At 52.8% G+C, this 18,431-nt stretch overlaps 1 protein-coding gene across 4 annotated transcripts in view; it reads left to right on the plus strand.

Moving 5' to 3' along the window:
• Ift122 (intraflagellar transport 122) overlaps positions 1–15,220 on the plus strand; it is a 67,905-nt gene extending 52,685 nt beyond the window's left edge. For 2 of the 4 annotated variants that reach the window (XM_055604222.1, XM_055604225.1), the window contains 12 exons: positions 1,171–1,337; positions 3,432–3,603; positions 4,909–5,011; positions 6,940–7,080; positions 8,098–8,195; positions 10,541–10,641; positions 11,419–11,584; positions 12,304–12,415; positions 12,785–12,910; positions 13,847–13,926; positions 14,245–14,409; positions 14,774–15,220. In XM_055604222.1, coding sequence (XP_055460197.1) covers positions 1,171–1,337; positions 3,432–3,603; positions 4,909–5,011; positions 6,940–7,080; positions 8,098–8,195; positions 10,541–10,641; positions 11,419–11,584; positions 12,304–12,415; positions 12,785–12,910; positions 13,847–13,926; positions 14,245–14,409; positions 14,774–14,863 — 1,521 coding nt within the window. In that variant the 3' untranslated portion in view covers positions 14,864–15,220. The remainder of the gene's footprint in view (positions 1–1,170; positions 1,338–3,431; positions 3,604–4,908; positions 5,012–6,939; positions 7,081–8,097; positions 8,196–10,540; positions 10,642–11,418; positions 11,585–12,303; positions 12,416–12,784; positions 12,911–13,846; positions 13,927–14,244; positions 14,410–14,773) is intronic. The other 2 variants (XM_055604223.1, XM_055604224.1) reach the window with 1 other exon arrangement.
• Positions 15,221–18,431: the final 3,211 nt, after the last annotated feature.

Genomic DNA, 18,431 nt, shown 5'->3' on the forward strand with positions numbered 1-18,431 from the left:
GTGCTTTTTTTTTTATACTTTGTGAGGTTGACACAGAACACTCTCTGTAGGGTACATTTTCCTAAGACAATCCGATTCTCACTCTCAGGGCAGATCTGTGCTGTACGTGTCTCAGCTCCCCTTTTGAAAAGCCCCACCTTGAAGAATGTCAGCACTGGGGCAGCTTCAACAATGGCAACTCTGTCCTGAAAAGAGGTGACATTCTGAGGCTGTTTCTGCTGTATTTTGATGGTAACCCAGGAAAGCTGGCCATGGCCCTCAGGGAACACCCTTTCACTGGGGTCAAAGGACCTGCCCAATCTCTGAGCCTCCTGAAAGGACTATTTCATCAGTGGCTCCTTCCCTTCATGGGTCATATTCCTACTTCTGTAGACCTGACCTCAAGACAAAAATCTAATGAATCTAATGTCACACTGTTAAGCAATGGTGGGCCTGGGAGGCAGATCTCTATAAGTTAAAGGACAGCCTGATCTACATAGCAAGTTCCAGGCTAGCCAGGGCAACATGGTAAGACCCTGTTTCAAAAAAAAAAAAAGGAATGAGTCGAGGGATGTTTTGCCAGCTGTCTGTCTTAGACATACCTTAGGGGCCAAACCAACAGAATGATCTGAGTTCAGACCACAGAACATCTGAGAAAAGAGATGAGAAAAGCACTTCAGTGTGGCTGTGGAAGGAGGGCCAAGGGATCAATCCCAGAACTCTGTGCATCACTATATGTTTAAGTTTAGAGGCCCATGTGCTCAGCACCACCCTGGGGCATCTGGTGTCATTCCGGTGTATGACTAGTGATTGTAGGGCTAGTGTTTATAATTTCACAGCTAGCTAGTCATGTTTCTGTCAAACTGTGAAAGTCACAAAGTATCCTGCTCCTAACCCCTTCTCTGCAGTCTGTAAGGTGTTTAGAACAAGTGTGAAGGGAAAGAAACACGGAGGGCCGCAGTCCTTGACATGTCCCTGGGGCCCCAGCAGCACTTGTGGATGGCCCTTGCACACTCCCTTCCTGGACACCTGGCACTTCCCCACCCGCAGTCACACAAAGCCGGGCTCTCGTGCATCCTGCTCCTTTGCACAGTCAAGTGGAGCCCTTCCCTGCTCTGCTTTCAGGAGCTGATGTAATGCTGGCACAGGAAGTCCTAATCCGGAGTGTTTTTGTTTGTTGTGCTTCCTCAGGATTTCCTTGGATCTGGAGACCCCAAAGAAACAAAGATGCTCATCACCAAGCAGGCAGACTGGGCCCGAAACATCAACGAGCCCAAAGCTGCGGTAGAGATGTATGTCTCCGCCGGGGAGCATGCCAAGGCCATTGAGATCAGCGGCAACCATGGCTGGGTTGACATGTAGGTTTCAGCCCTGCCAGGAACACCCGGCAGTGTGTCAGCTCTGAGATTTTGACTGACAAGGGAAAAACTGTTTCTCTAAGTATCTGAACCAAACATGAAAGTGACAAGGTTCTCTGAGAGATGAAGAGCTTGAACAAGGTAGCACTGCCTTTGAGGAGTTTGAGAAGAAGGAAGTAGGGACCTAGGGGACACACACAGATAGATATCAAGCACTGTGTTGATTTTTCAGGCCTCTGGTTCTGCCCTGCACCTCAAACTCTGTATCTCTGCATTCATCTGGCAAATGAGGAAATCAAGCCTCAAGAGGACTCATGTTCTCAAAGGCCAAGTGTCTGGAGAGGCAGAGGGCTAAGTGTTAGGCTGACATGGGAGGTTTCAGTGCCCCTAACACCTAGCATGAGAGTTCCGAATGAACGTAAGAAGAGCCTCAGTCCATCAGGAAAGGGAACTCTCTGGAATCATGGCATTTTGTCTTGAGTCCTTCCATGACATGGCCTGCTGAACCTTCAGGTAGAGGCAATTAGAAGGAGAAAAAATATAGGCAGGGACTGTGGTGGCTTGGGGCCCCAAGAGAGAGTGGAGGAGATGAAACAGAGAGGAATTTAAGCTAGATTCAAGAGAACAGAGGACACATGATGGTTCTGTCTAAGGACTTGGCACCTATCCTCCAAATGAGACTGAGCAAGGGGCAGCTGAGGTGAAGGAATCTGTATATTAAAGACTACCAGTTGTTTAGAAGGCAACAGTGTGGTCCATAGACGCCAGTGGCATAGTCAGGCCCTGGCGGGGGGGGGGGGGGGGAGGGCCTCTCACCAAGGGACCTTTGTAGGTAACCTACCCCCAACCTTCCCTTGTCTAGGAATCCTATCTGAAAGATACCGGCGTAGATCTTAGATTGTGCAAGTATTCTCTCTCTAGAAAGGGCGGTGCTGATGAAAGCCAGGCAGGCTCATGGTCTCTACTTTTCCCACTAGCTTTTCATATGTCACTTTCATTTGCAAGTGCTATGTATTAAGTTCCCCTGGGGACATTTAACTAGTTCAAGGGAGAGGCATTAAGTGTGTTCTGTCCCTCTTCTGGGTCTGGCTGTAACAGGTACTACTCCCTTAGGAATGTCAGTTTGGTGGGTAGGACGTTTAGGCTCTGGAGGCTGCCTTGCTACCTTTCCCTAAAAACATGTCCTTTTTCTTCTGAGCAGTGTTATTTTTAGATGCCATTATTATTCTAAGCGCAGACTGACAGGCCTCCCTGAGCCCGCCTGTCTGAGATTCGGATCTGTTACAGCCTCTTCTGTTCTCACACAAAGCAGGCTGGGTAGGGGCCTCACCCTGAGAAAGCTGCTTTACTCTAAACCTTGGGCTGGCTAGACCCCAGAGCACATTGAGTCCAGCCCATGTACCAGTGAGGAGTAGGAAAGGCATCACTCCTGGGAAGATGTGGGTGACTGGGCTTCAGGGACCCTCCCTGGAGTCCATACCTTAGCCAGGAGGACACTGCCAGGGCTTCTAGCCTGCCTTCTGGCCCAGGACAGGCTTCACACTTGTCACTTCCTCTAGAGTGTCAGTTGCTGAGGCATTCTCATGCCCCAACCTCTACATTTCCTGTGGGAATTCCTGACAGTGCTGGAACAAGCTCTCTGCCACTTCCTGCTGTGGAATCGCCACTTCCTGCTGTGGAGTCATGGGCCAAGTGTTTCACCCTCTATGTAGACTCAAACTCAACTCATCTCTCCTTGTGGGATGGTGGGGAAAGATGATTCTGTGAGTCCACATATGGAAAATCCCATGGGTCCCTCTCAGTATCTGGCAGTGGATCCCAGCTCTTACTAGATAGATTTATAACTGGTGTTAGGAGGCACATGAGGTATGGGCAGTGTCTTCAGTGGCAGCCACACCTGGACCTATCATTGCCTCTGGAGTGTGCATCTGTTCTTTTCATAACTGCCCGTGGAACACCTCCCAGGGGCCATGGCATCACTGTTAGCTTGCGGCATAGCAGAATGAAGGGCCACAGAGCCTGTCCTTGAGAGTCCCAGAGGCCTCTCTCTACTTCCTCCTCAAGGCCTCACAGGTGTCTTTCCTACCTCTCCAGGTTGATAGACATTGCTCGGAAGCTGGACAAGGCTGAGCGGGAGCCCCTGCTCATGTGTGCTCACTATTTTAAGAAGCTGGACAGCCCTGGCTATGCTGCCGAGACCTACCTAAAGATCGGTGACCTGAAGTCTCTGGTGCAGCTGTATGTGGACACCAAGCGCTGGGATGAGGTGAGGGTGCTCTTGCCTGAGCCCCTGGCCACAGGCAAGTGGGTACTGAGCAGCTGGGGCTAAATGGAGAGAAGCTGCCCTCATGAGGGAAGGGCCATTGCCTGGCAGTCAGATTTTGCCTTAAAGTCTGTGAGCCAGAATCTCTTGGAGGGCCTTTTCACCATAGCTTCCCATTTGTTCCTTCCTTCCTTCAGAAAATTGTTACAGGCTGCAGCTGTGGGCTAGCCCCAGGACAGGCACTATAGAAGTGCATGTCAGCATGACAGCTCTAGCGCCTGCTGCTAGCCTGAGTCACCTCTGACTAGCACCACAGTCCCAGGCTCACCTTTGAAGCAGGGACACACCAGTATGGCACTTAAAACCTGTGTGGCATCTTGGCAGAAAATGCCAATCATATTTTTCAGATATAAGCTATCAGAGCTGTTTCAAGGGCAGCTGTTCCCTGCCTTGTACCTCTCCCCAGTCTTGACTGCTGTGGTGTGAGAGGACCAGAGGGGAGAATCCACAAAGCAAATCAGAAAGACAGCTGTCCTAGGGCCAAGGCTGGCTGGGCAGCCAGGGCAGGGCCCCTCTGCGCCTGTGTCCTGGAGAGAGCATCACCGGGAGAGAGTTAGTGCTGTCTACACCATGACAGCCTCTCACAGAGCCATAGCAAGGCTTTTGCTCTCACTACCTGAGTAAGAGCAGTCTGGCTCCTGTTTGCCCTCCAAGTGGCTCTACTTCCTTAGGTGACAGGTCACTGACAAGAAAAATAGGCTAGGATGGAAGCAGTAATGGCTCCTCAAGTTAAACGCTATCCAGCAGTGGAAGTTGGCACACCTTAGACCCTCCCTTGCCTTGTCTGCTGCTCTCCTGGCCTGGCAGGTGGTCTAGGGCTTTAATGAAGCAGTCACTGAGTCCCGTGTCCATGGTCCTCTCTGACAGCTAGTAAGCAGTGATGACGATAATATCAATCCTGTTCCCTTAGGTGTCGCCTGCAATTAAAAGAAATCTGTTTGCAGCGCTACAGGAGCCCACGCAAACCCTCAAAATAAAATGTTTCCGATTCTGTGCTGCTTCTGTGGTCCAGAAACAGACTGTGTTGTTATTGAATCCAGTCGGTTGCATATTGCCGTTAATTGCCTTTTGTTTTCAAAGAGCTGGTTTGTTTTTGTGTTGCTGGGGGTGGTTGGAGGGGGAGACACTCTCCCCCTCTGAGTTGTCAGGCTGACAAAATATGACATCCCTAACAGATTCAGCTAAGTGCCACATTTTCAGGGGCTGCGGGGGCCGCTTCATTAAGAATGCCTCATCTCCTCCCTCTAGGCCTTTGCTTTAGGTGAGAAGCATCCCGAGTTCAAGGATGACATCTACGCGCCCTATGCGCAGTGGCTAGCGGAGAACGACCGCTTTGAGGAAGCCCAGAAAGGTAGGCCACAGACTGCACTGTGTAGAAGGGAGGGGGAGGGTGCTGAGACATGGTACAGAGGCTGCCTGGTCCTCTCCTCAGCAGGTCCCAGGACAGGTACCTTCATTCTGGCTCACGATGCATTTGCTGATGAAAGACTTTAGAACAAGGACATGGACATTGGAGCCACGCCCCCTGGGCCCATTGCATACCTGTTCAGAACCCCAGACAGGTCCTTGCTCTTTACAGCTCCCGTTCACCGTGCAAAGCGCCTGCACTCCAGTGTACCTTCCCACTAACCTTGACGGTGCTCTCTGGTACAGGCGCCATTGTTGCTGACATTTTGCGGGTGAGGAAGCTGAGGTTGAAGGAGGTAAAGGAATTCACCTGTAGTTCACTAGCTGGAAGCTGCAGAGAGGTCACTTGAGCCCAGGCATACATTGTCAAGACAAAGTAGAGGACTATTGTTAGTGTCTGGCATAGCCTCACCTTCATTTTCCTCTACTGAGAAAGAAATGGGCTTTGTTTCTGGCTCGGGCAAGCCAAGCAGCCTCTCTGCCCCTTGGTGCTTCTGTTGGTGAAATGAGCCGTACACAGGGTGTGACGGCATCTGAAATTGAAGCCAAAGCAAGTATGGCACATTAACTGATAACGTTCATCATCGGTTAGCGATGTGACCGCCCTCACTGTGGCAGGTGCTGGATGGGCACTTAACCTGCATAACCTTGAGTCTTGCCAACAGCCCTGCAGAGATGCAGAAGCTACGTGTGCTGTGCGAAGCTAGCGAGAGGCAGAGCCGGAATTGGATCAGGATCTGTCCAACTGGGAGCCTAATTCTTCCGCCTGTTTAGAAAGTCTCCTAATTGAAGTGGGTGGGTCGTATTCCATAGCATCTCATTTACACTTCTATATGGTAGCAGTTGCCACCTCCTGACACACTGCAGAACAAATGTCCCCCTGTTGGAGCTCCTTGGTTAAAAGCCCCTGTGAGGGACGGCATGTTCTCTACTGCCGCAGCACTTCCCAGAGCACCCAGTTGCTGAAGTTATCTGCATGTTTGGGCAAAACACATCAACCTATCCATCTGTCTGTGCCGCCCTTCCAAGAATCCATCGCCATAGTAACTTGGTACTCAGACAAGAGACGGAAGATGAGAATGAACCAAGGCCAGACCTTCCCTTCTCTGCAGGCAGAAGATGTGGGTCACTCTGATGCCCACACATGGGCAGGTGTAAGAGCTCAGAGTCTTCCGGCAGCCCCAGGGTCCCCAAAAGTTTGCCGCATGGTAGTGAGGGGCCCAGGAAATTTCTGTTAAGCAGACATAGGCATGATTGAGAAATTCTTTCCTTGTTTTCACAAATGTCTGGGTTTGCAAGCTGAGCCAGATCTTTCAAGGTTGATATCTGAAAGCACTCAGCTGAAGATGGGTTCAGGACTGAGCTGGCTTCTGTCCTTTGACCTTAGCCATGATGTTCTATCTCTACCTGGCAAAGACCATCATTCTCATTTTTAAAAAAATTCTTTAGAATTTTGTCCTGAGGATTCAATGTGATGATTAATAGTGAAAGTGTTTTGTGAACCCCCAAGCTGACAGTATAGCGGGTTCTGCTAATACTGCCCAGAAGTCACAAAGGCTCATATTGGAGTGGAGTGGAGGCACATTCCCTGTGGGCAGTGCCAGGCTTTGGTGCCTCAGGTTTTCTCTCTGCAGTGCCTTGCTAACGTAGGTTGCCATTTCCCAGCCAAAAGCACTGTATCTCCCTGTGCTTATTTCAGGACGTAGCCTTGGTTATTTTTAGCCTGCGGCCTGAGAGGCGCATCTCGGCAACAAGGCATCACAGATGCTCCAAAGAGTGGCCTGCCTCTCAAGCAGCCTCATGGAAGCCCTGTACAGTCTCCCTGCTTCATGCTGACTCCCCATGACATGCATATGCTTTCATGGCCCTTAGCATTCCACAAGGCCGGGAGGCAGGGAGAAGCAGTCCGGGTGCTGGAGCAGCTCACACACAATGCTGTGGTGGAGAGCAGGTTTAGCGACGCTGCCTATTATTACTGGATGCTGTCTATGCAGTGCCTCGACATGGCTCAAGGTGAGTGAGTGGCAGCCGGCTGGCCTCTTCTCTGGCCCCTCTCTGGCATCAGATAAAATCAGAAGAGCAGGGCTGTTTCATTAAAGCCCTGGGCTTGTTTATTGACTGCCTTGTCCCCGAGCCTGCCTTGCAATGGCACAATCTGGCCTGTCATCTCTTTCAAGTTAGCCCATAAGTAGAACTGCCTGGCAGTCAGTGTTCTGGGTGGGAGGTCCCATCCTGCATTGCTAATTCAGAGCAGCTCCCTCTCTCCATACCTGGGAGCCTGGAGCTGGGCCCAGTGAGCTCTGGCTTTAAAAAAAAAATTTTTTTTTAATTAAATGAAAAGATGAAGAGATCACCTTACAATAACCCACTTCAGAATCTCCCTCATCCCAGGCAAGGGGATAGTTTCAGAGTTGCTTTCATTCACATGGCTTCCCATGATCCCCCTAGGAGTTCTGAAGTAGAGGGAAAGTAGATAGCTGTGTCCAGTGCTGTGTGCAGTAGTGGGAAGAGCACTGTACGAAGAGTCTTCAGGATGACAGTGTCTTCCTGAGGTGCTCTGCTGTGTCACAGCTGTCAGCTCCCACTCAGAACCATCAGGCCCAGGTGTGAGGTGGGGTTTTTCTGTCTTGGCCATTGATGTGCATAAACAGCTGACTAGGGGAGGTGCAGCATGAGCACAGTCAGTCAGTGAACATGCCATCTGCCTACCCTTGTCCTGCCAGGCTCCTCTGGTTTGTCTGTGCCAGTAGGCCTCCTCCACTGCTGGACACAGCAGGTACTGGCCCAGTGAACAGAGCTGGGAGGGTACAGTGTGTGTTTTGGGAGACTTCTGTCCTCGGGTGCTTACTGGCCAGGAGCTCAGCCCAGTTAAGACTCTCATCATCCAGGATGGCCCACTCCTTAGCAGGGCACCTGTCCATTGCTGCCCTCTTGGCCCCTCTGAGCAGCATAGGAAGAAGTGATACTGTTTGACACATTTCCCACTCCTCCCCTCCTGCCCTCCTCCCCTCATGCCCTCCTCCCTCACAGCAGATCCTGCCCAGAAGGATGTGATGCTTGAAAAGTTCCACCATTTCCAGCACCTGGCTGAGCTGTACCATGGCTACCAAACCATTCATCGCTACACGGTAAGGTGTCAGGGAGACTGATGGGGTACCTTTGGTATCATGTGCTCAGCAAGAGCCTCTGAGGAGATGTGATGTGTGATGAAGTACCCCAAAACCCCACTCTCCCTCTTCTTGAAAAGAGAAGGTGCTTCTCCCTCACTCCCCCCACCCCCTGACATGAGGCAAACCTTGGGGCTCAGAATTATAGTCCAGAGCTGGGATAGGCCTTTCCAGTTTCTAGTTCAGTATTTGATGCCTCTGTAGATCAATAAAGGCTCAAGTGCTTTCTCTGGCCCTCAGTCTCCTCTGTAAAACAAGAGGGTTGGCCTGATCTCCAAAGAGCCACTTACTAGAGTGGAGTTCCTTATGGCAGGGACTATGTCTTGCTTGCCGCTGCATCCTAGGCCTCACCATAGCGTTGTCACCCACAGACACTGGTTGGGGAACAGCCCAAGAAAGCAGCTTTGGCCTGGGTGCCAGCCTGGGCCCCATGGGTGACCCTAGCTCAGCACCAGGAAATGGAACTTCAGGAACAGAGCTTAGCTATTAGGTGAAGAGACTCCTCAAAGACTCAGTGAGCAGGGAAGAGCAGGAGAGCTGGAAATTCAGGAGCCAAGGGCTAGGCACCCAAGGCAGCTCAGCACACCTAGCCTAGGCTGGTCTGCCTCCAACAGCAGCTCCTAGGTTTCAGCTGTTTGAGATAAGGGCCAAATGAGTCTGCTTGAGCCCATAGATGCTGCTGGCAAAGAGATTGTACCAGGGCTGTGGGCAGGCCCAGTGGGACCTAATGTGTCCCAGAGACTTGGACAGTGCAGAGAGAACACAGACAAGGGGCAGGGGCTCTCAGGGAAAGCAGGGCCTCTGAGAGGCCAGAGAGCTGACATTGGACGGAGGTGAGTGGCCTCCTGTGAACACTGTTATGAAACCTCCGCCTGAGGTATAATGGGAACAGAGCCATATTTCCAAAGTGAACTCGCAGAGCCTTTACAAACACCCCATCTATCATCTCCATTTCATAGAGATGGGAACTGAAGTACAGAGGAGGTGCAGGACTTGCCCAGGGTCACACATCACAGCGGGACACAAGGCATCCAGAGACACCTTCTGAACACACATCTTAGAGGCCGAAAGCACAGACTGCAATCAGTAGAGATGCAGGCCCAGGCTCTGCCACTGTGGCTGTTCTCTGTGTGGCACCTGCGCTTCCTCATCTGCATGTACTTACCTCACAGTGTGGCTGAAGGATGAAATGAGTCCACATGATAAAGCCTACACTGTCCAACATCAGCAGGAACTTGCTGATGGGGGCTGTCACTGCCCCCAGTTTGTTGTCATACGATATGCTCACTCTGTGGGTTACAAGACTGGGGAGGGCTGAGGAGACATAGGATGAAGTAAATAGTAACTCATTTGACGTGGCCTTATCACAAGAATCAGGGAACGGGGCTAGGCAGTAGTGGCACACACCTTTAATCCTAGCACCAGGGAGGTAGAGGCAGGTGGATCATCCTTAGCTACATAAGGAGATCAAGGCCGAGCTAAGGTAAAGACCCTTTCTCAGAAACAAAAAGGAGGAAGAGGAAAAAAGAAAACAGAAAGAACTATAATTAGGAACTCAAGAGTAAGTCACTGGACAGAAGTCCCTGGGCTCTGAACCAAAATAGAAAGTCACTGCTCACAGCTTTGGGCCTCACAAGGGCCAGTCCTGGTCCTGTGAAGGGAGTCCTGGACAGTCCCTCAGGGAGAGCTCCAGGTGGGAGGGAGCTGGCCAGCCTGCCAACGTAAGTGTGCTTAGCACTTCTGGCCTGTTTGCAGTGTCTGATTACCTCAAAGCAGGTCCTCACCGTGTGGATAGAACCTTCCCCGAGGGCTGGGCTACACTTCTGGTAGCCCCTGGGATCAGGAGGTCTGTTCATTCCACCAGGGGTCATGGAGACTGCCTGTTAGAGCCTGGGCCAACCTGGGCACTTTGCGTATTTAATGACGCATTTTACTTCAGTAGCTGTTGAGGAACAAAGAAGAGACTTGCTGTGACCTGCAGGGAAGGGCTAAGCTCCCACTAGGTCATGTCCCTCCTCCCATAAAGGTCTTGTGCTCAGGAAATGCAGCACCCCAGGGACACTGTGGCTATGAGAAGCACATCTTTGGGGTTGGGGGATCGGCCCTGGGTTTGAATCTCAGCTCTGCCTCACTCTGTCAGGTAACATGGGATACTTTTCTCCCTCCTACAATGTGACTGAAAGTACCTAGCCCACAAGCCTGTGTTAAAGGCCAGTGGGGCCAGCTGGGGTGACCAGCACACTGTGGGTGCTTGGAGTGCCCCCCTCCCTCCAGAGGAGACTGTCTTACCTGTTCTTTTGCTGCAGGAGGAGCCATTCAGCTTCGATCTCCCCGAAACCCTCTTCAACATCTCCAAGTTCTTGCTGCACAGCCTGACCAAGGCCACCCCCTTGGGCATCTCCAAAGTGTATCCTCCCCCCGCCGCTCTCCTGGCCCTCCAGTTCTAATGGCTCCAGTTCTCCACCGAGCACTTTGCTGGCAGAAGCTCCCTCTCCTCAGCAGCCACTGGGGAGTGGGGAGAGGCTCAGCTGGGCAGCTAAGTGGCCAGTGCCAAGGGGGAGAGTGGCTTTCAGGGCTATCTAGCTGCACCTGACCTGAAGCTCTGGCTAGCACCTTGTCCTAGGTCTCCCAACTCACAAAGAAGGGTGGGACTGAGACCAGGAAGCCAGGAAGGCCTTCTGCTAGATCTGGGGCCATGTCAGCCCAGATGACGAAGCTGCCGTCCAGTAGGGGTGGTGACAAGAGGCAAGGCTGGGTCCAATCAGGACCAGCTGCCCAGAGGAAGAGCCCTCTATGCTCCAGACAAGGCAGTAAGGGAGACTGTCGATAGGATGAAGACTGTCAATAGGATGTAGAGACCCTGTGGTGGCAGGGAAAGCCACCAGGACCCAAAGTATCTTAAGTCAGGCTGTGGGTGTTATCTCAGTACAAAAAGATTGAGGCTGGCCTAGGCTGCATAATGAGACTGTCATATCCTCCCCCCTCAAAAAAAGGGGCAACAAAAGTCCCTGTACTGCTTTTGTCTCTGGAAAAATCCCTCCCTGGGCCTTGCTGTCTAATCTCAAAATGAATAATTATGTCTTTAGCGCCTGCCTGTGGTCTGGTACAAGATGCTTTCTAGCCCAGGGTGGGTAGTGTTGGCTCTGAGACACACCTCTGCTGTCCTTAACCTCGCCAATGGCAGGAATACACTCTTCACACTGGCCAAGCAGAGCAAGGCCCTGGGTGCCTACAAGCTGGCACGGCATGCCTACGACAAGCTACGGGGGCTGCAGATCCCCGCCAGGATCCAGAAGTCCATTGAGCTGGGCACCCTGACCATCCGCTCCAAGCCTTTCCACGACAGTGAGGTAAGGGCATGCCTTTGAGCTTCGGCTGGGTTCTGTTTGGAAGATGGATGCTGTGTTCTTGGCTCCCCTGCCAGTACACTGGCTTGTCCACTCCTACTTAGCTGCCTCTGCCTTCTGCTCTCCTGCTGTGTTCCAGCTCTGAAGCCATTGACCTAGAGCCCTGTCACAGGGCCCCTCCATGCCCAAGATGTGTCTCTTCCCTCAAGCCTTGCTTAGGGCTGACCCTCTTCCTGGGAGTCCCTGTCCTCTCCAAGGCTCTATCCCAACAAGTTCCCTTGCTGCGTGGACAATCCAGATCTATATAGCTCCAATTTTAAGCTCAGAGAAGGGACTTGTCATCAGATAGGCCTCAGTTCAAATCCCAGCTCTGTTGCTTTCTAGCTGTGCCTTAGGCTTACAGTACCTCAGTTTCCTGCTTTGTCAAGTGGGCATGTATAAACCCTTCCCCACAGGTGGTAGGAGGCTACTTAGGTAGCATAAATGATGTGCCTGACACAATACCTAGAGCCCGGTGAGTGGCAGGAAGAGGCAGTGGATACAGTTGTTCCTCTGAAGACAGTGTCCTGAGGCCTGGCTGGAAAAGGTGTCTGGGGTAGTGGGCCTCAGCTGTAGTCTTCAGTTGGCCAGCCTCCCCATAGCACGCAGTCTTTGGCCCTGAGAGGAAGTGGAGCTGTGCGCCTTTCTGGTTCAGCCTAGGCAGACACGTGCTTGTTCTGTAGGAGCTGGTGCCCTTGTGTTACCGCTGTTCTACTAACAACCCCTTGCTGAACAACCTGGGCAACGTGTGCATCAACTGCCGCCAGCCCTTCATCTTCTCCGCCTCTTCCTATGGTGAGCTACCCCACACATGCCGTCAAAGCAGAATTGCTCTCAGGGTCCACAGAGAGCAATGTGTGTCTCAGCATGTCCCAGCATGTCCCCAGCCAGAAGCCCCACCCCCGTCCTAATGACAATCCAGGGTCCTTGTTCAGCCTGAGAGGCTGAAGGAGCTGTCCTGTCCCACCTCCTTCAAAGCAGCCAGTGTGGGGAGGGCTACTGGAGGCCTGGTCCTCTCCCGTGCACTGTCCCCCTCGCCTGTGGAAAGGCTGCCTGGGGAAGGGGGCACGCTCTGGCCATCCCACCTGCTCATACACTGTCTGATATGAGTGACAGTCCTAAGCTCTCCTGAGGCCATCCCCAAGTCCTTCCCTGTCCCTCCAGAGGTACTGCACCTGGTGGAATTCTACCTGGAAGAGGGAATCACTGACGAAGAAGCTGTCGCTCTCATCGATCTGGAGGCACCAAGACACAAGAGGGAGGGCAAATGGCAGGAGATCACAAGCAACAGTATCCTGTGCTCTTGGCCTGGGCCAGGCAGGGTGTGGGGGAGCTCAGCATGGGCTGTGCCAGCAGGCAGGGACAGAAGGATGAGATCAAGAAGGAATGGGGAGGTCCCCATGCAGTATGGACCAGCGTCAGTTGGGCAGAGAGCTGGCCAGAGCCTGCAGGTACAAGGAGAGTGCCACCTTCTTCCTGTATGGTCTCCTTACCCTGCTCCTGAAGACTGATCATGCTTCTGGCCCACAGCTGCAGAAGGCATAGTGTGCATACATTGGGGATTGCCAGCTTTCCTCTCAGCTTTTTCATGCAGTGGCAGCAATCACTACTCAGGCTGAGGAAAATAGAGTGTGAAGCTCCCGGTGTCTATCCTATCCTCCTGGAGGCCTCTATGTGCTCCTGGTTCTGCTTTCCAACCTCCATAGCAGTTAGGGAGATGGATACCAGTAGTATGACGGAGGCCCCAGGACAGCTGGTCCCCTGTAGGTATTTCCATACCCTTGGTGCCCCTCACTGGAACAGTTGGCCATACCCACCTAATCCCTGCATGAGGCCCTCCTGCCCCTGCCTCATGCCAGCTCCATGGCCACTGGCAGAGGAAAGGTCGGTAGGACTGGGTTCTGTAATAGTTCTTGCCCTTCACTCCATGGCTGTGACTGCTGAGTTTCTCAAGTGGCAACAGGGCCTATGGTCTCTACCCACTCAGGGCCCTTGGATGGCCACTTCCTTCCAAGGGCCACATGGGAAGCAGATGATCTCTCTTTCTCTGTCCTGTGCCCCAGCCACACACCCCCATCTTCCATCTGGGGGCCTCTCCCAGCCATTGTACCACTCTTCCTAAGTTTGTGAGATGCAATACCTAGCTGAGCTCCTGGGAGTGAATGTGTGGGCTGGAGGGCGGAACCTGACTGGGCTCCAGCTCCATCCTTGACCAGAACCCTGCAGATTCCCAGACACTGAAGCTGGATGAGACCATAGGTTCCATAGGAGACGATGACCCCTTTACAGCCAAGCTGAGCTTTGAGGTGAGATGATGTCTCAAGAGAAGAGGGGTGCTGAAGGCCCAGTGGAAGGCAGTCAGTTCTTTTCCCCAGGTGCACGAGGACCCCCAATTAGTGTGGCAGTTAGCTACAACCTCAGACATAATGTGAGAAAGAGCTGGACAGCTTCCTGTGGTGACTGGGCGGTTCGGAGGCCACTTCAGTGCTGGCATGGGGGGGTTGTCACTGTCAGGCTGTCTGGAGTTGAGATTTGGTAATGTCCCTTTGGCCACCAAGGATCCTGAGATCAGGCCAAGGGCATAACACCCATGCCCATCCCCCACCCCACCCCCACCCCCACAGCAAGGAGGCTCCGAGTTTGTGCCTGTGGTCGTGAACCGGTCAGTGCTGCGCTCCATGAGCCGAAGGGATGTCCTCATCAAGCGCTGGCCCCCACCGCTGCAATGGCAGTATTTCCGCTCGCTGCTACCTGATGCCTCCATCACCATGTGCCCCTCCTGCTTTCAGGTACGAGTCTACTGCTGGCAGTCCCTCTTGCTTTTCCATTCTCAGTGTCTCCCTTGGGAAGCTGGGCGTGTAGGGGGAAGATCCTGAGCTGTCCACAGCCTGCCCCTCTTCCTTGCATCTGCCCAGCTGGCTGTAGCAGACCTTAGTTCCTGCTTTGCACTCCCCTGAATGAGGGATGATGTGCCTGTGAACTTCATTCAGAATAAAGATCTCGCCAGTCCTCAGACCAACACATTTCAGGTCTGCTCTTGCTGGCACCAACTCAGCGCTTAACTGCTTCCTCCCAGGGAATGTTCTAGCCAGGGCTCAGGGCTTGAAGGTGACCTGGCCCTGCTTCCCTGTGCCACGGGCTGTCTCTCCTCAGATGTTCCATTCAGAGGACTATGAGCTGCTGGTGCTCCAGCATGCCTGCTGCCCTTACTGCCGGAGGCGCATCGACGATACTGGCCCGTGAGCAGTGACTGGCCTCTGGGACCACCTGCTCCCTGGCCTCCTTGCTGTCCCCAGACTGGAAGAAAGAATTAAGCCCTCAGAATGTGTCTCCTGCCCAGATGAAGTTTGTATGTCGGGGAGGGGCCTCTCCTTGTATAACCACAGATTTCCTATTTATGGCATTTCGTGCCTTGTAAATAGCACCAGGAGATGGGGAAGAGAGCACACATATATTTTCTAAGAAAAAAAAAAATCTGTTACTTTCAGAAGGGCTCAAGTGTTCCTAGCAGCCTGCTGGAGTCCGTAGATTTGTCAGACCGTTACCGTGCACACTTTGCCAACAGATTGCCTCAATAACGACAAATAAAAGGGCTACTCGTTTTCATCAGTGTCTGTGTTTTAGCAAATCCTCATATTGTCTGCAACTTAATTTCCTTATGCAAAAGTGCACCTGTTTCTAATTTGATCCTAAAGGAACATTGCTTTTTCATGCTCTTAAAATGTAATCTAATCAAATGGCAGCATGGGAAGGGGCAGGGGCATTTTTGTTATTGTTTGTTTATTTCGGTTTAATGAGGATCCATCTTGACAAGAAAATAAGATACCTGGCTCCAAAGAATAGTCTTGTCCTTGGAGCCCCTAGAGCCCACCTTGAACACCAGTCCACTCCCACAGGGTACTCAGCCTGCACCTCTTTCCCTTCACTCCGGGGCCTGAAGCATGGTGGCTGCAGTTGGGATCCACAGAATGGCGTGGGAGGGGCGTCAGGCAGAATCTGGAAGAAGAACTCGCACACACTGGGGACTTCTGTGCTGGTTATGACTAGAAAGAGCAGCAGGTGCTAGGACCCAAGGGCTTCCAGCCACGAGGGGCCGCCTAGAGTTGTAATCCCTGTAGTCCTCTTGCGTGCCACCTGCCCACGGACAGACAGCACCTTCTCCCTGACTATCTTAACAGGCAGGGAGATGGAGCAGCTAGGAGTCATGCTGAAGAACCTCTTGTGAGGCTGCTGGGATGAAGAGATGAGGGTAGAGTGGGAAACAGAAGCCAGGCATGGTCCAGGCCTATCCAGCCTCCCTCTGCCTCTGTGGAAATGGAAAAGGGAGCCAGGCAAGGTCCAGACCTTCCCCACCCCCTCTGCCTCTGTGGAGATGATGGAGGGAATGAAGGAGGGAGCCAGACAGTTGTGCCAACACAACTCCTCCGTCTAGTGTCTAATTGCTTATGATCATGCATGCTCTCTCTCGCACTAAACATTTATTAATGTGTTAGGATTTCCATTAGCGCGTGCCTTGAACTGAAATCATTTGCATATGCCTGGGAAAAAAGTGGGGCGAGGGAAGAAACAGTGCCAGCTCCCCAACAGGCGTCAATCACAGTGACAGATCAGATGGTCTATGGCTAGAGGCAGGGGGCTGCCTGAGATGGCATCCTCTCAGCCCATAACACAGAAATTCAGGAGAGCCCTGCTGGGAGCCACGCTCTCGAGACTGAGCCTGGCCACAGCTTCGGTTCTTGCTGACGAATCAGCATGTCTGGTCTGAGCAGCCCTTTCACGGATAGTGAAACTGAGGCTCAGTGACTGCTTGAACAAACGTACATGCTGAACCAGAGTCGGACCCATACCCACCTTTGCCCTGCCCCACTGGGTTCTGTTCTCTCCTCTCCTCTGGGCTGAGTCCTACCCGGTCTGAAGGAAATTAGGACAGGGACCTGGAGGTACCAGTTTTGCCAAGAAGAGGCTGAGATCACAGAGGGGTGACTGCTGGAGCCACACAGGCTGGTGAGACTCTGTCAGGGCTCACATCCTGATGCTGTGTGTCATGTCCACAGGGAGGACGAAGAAGATGGGAGCTGACTGGGTGGTCTACAACCAGTGGGGGTGTCTGGGTGTCTGCTTTCTAACCTTTCCCTCTATGCGGCTGCTGAAGCTAGGAGTCCCCATGGCTCTGCCTCAGAGGTTTGACAGCCCTCTGTTGTACCTCTTCCCTGGCCTGAGGGTTACACATCCATGGCAGAGGTGATGGGGCATTGAGGCCACCAGCAGGCAAGGCTCCTACACTGGGCCAGGCCTCTACCCTGGAACTGCTCCCCCCATCCTTCACCCAGACTCCAAACACCTGCCTAGAGCACAAGTGCAATTGCGCTCTTTCCCTGCCGTGACCCACAGTGGCTCGTCAATGCCAGCCAGCCTCCAGACTCATGGGCCTGCCCCAAAGCTCTGACGCTATCTGTCTGAGGTCTACAGGTGTCCTCCTGGCCACTTGTGTTCCTGTGATTCCATAGATTCTATCTGAAAGGCTGCTAAGGCCAGAAGACCCCCCCAAACCCTGCCTGAGAGTCAGGTGTTCTGTGCTATGCCTCTGTGCTGGGCCGGGCAGGTGGGGATAGGAGCTAATCGCAGCCTCCCCCTGCCTGCTGCCCTGAGATGCCACAGCACTCAGCAAAGTCTGTGAAGCAAACATTAGGAGCATAAGGAGGAAAGCCTGTCTTTTTCCACATTCCCTTGATGTCCTCAGCAGGGCCTTGGTGACACAACCAAGAGGACTAAGCCACAGGTGAGAAGAAAAGGAGGGGCCTGCTGACCCAGCAGCACTTTTTCCTTCTGAGGCTTAAGAGCTATTAGCGCTGACGGCTAAGTCCCTAATCCTCCATTCAGTGCCCTGTGAATGTGCTTTGAGGAGCCAGCGTGGCTGTAGCTAGCCTCAGAGACAGCCTCCCCGGGCCCCAGCATCCAAGTGGCTCACAGTTCTCCACTGGCCGGCTCCAGTAACCGACACTCCTGTGTAGCATTGGCCTCTGGAATCCCCTAACTTGAGAGAAAGAGAGCTCAGACTGCAGGCCAGCCAGACTGTGCAAACTTCACCTCTGCTGAGGGTTCCTAGCCCACAGGGACGGTGTGTTTTGAGCACCTACTGCTGTGGACCAAGAGCTGAACACACAGAGAGACAGGCTCAGCTGCCTGCATTCCCAGACACGCAAATGAGTGCGGGTCAGTGGAAGGGCCACAAGATGGTCTAGGTGGCGACAAGTGCAGATTGCAGAAAATATAGACAATGGGGTTGGGCCCTGGTGTGGATGATAGTGGGTGGCTCTCCTCGGAGACTGGAAGGAGAAGCCGAAGGACTGCTTGATGATGAGTTTCATCAGCCTGCAGAAGCAGGTGTTCAGGAAGGGGTGCCACTGCACGGGCCCAGGGCCTGAGTGAAACATGGTTGCAAAGGAGCCACTGTGCCTTAATGGTGTGCGTAGGGACAGCAGGCCAGGCTCAGTCTGGATATGGTTGTGGTGCCCCAGGTGTCCCAGACCCAGCAAACAGAGGCCCAGAGCAGGGAGGGGGCTTTCCAGGGTATTGGGGTAACTCAGAGACACAGGCGAGAATCTGCTTTGGGTACTCAACCGCTCCGCCTGGGTCCATGCGACTCAGTCCAGGCCCTTTCCTCTAGGATGAGGCAGGGAGGCCGCTCTTAAGAACTATGTTTTGATGGGGGAAGTAGGGAGATGGCAATAAAAACCCCAGAAGACTGTGTGGTTGTGGTTATAGCCCTGGCTATTGCTGGGCAGTCATGTGACCTTGGTGACCCACTGTA

The sequence above is a fragment of the Psammomys obesus genome, unplaced genomic scaffold, assembly GCF_907164565.1.
Source record: "Psammomys obesus unplaced genomic scaffold, mPsaObe1.curated_primary_1811, whole genome shotgun sequence".
In the NCBI taxonomy this organism is placed as follows: domain Eukaryota; kingdom Metazoa; phylum Chordata; class Mammalia; order Rodentia; family Muridae; genus Psammomys; species Psammomys obesus.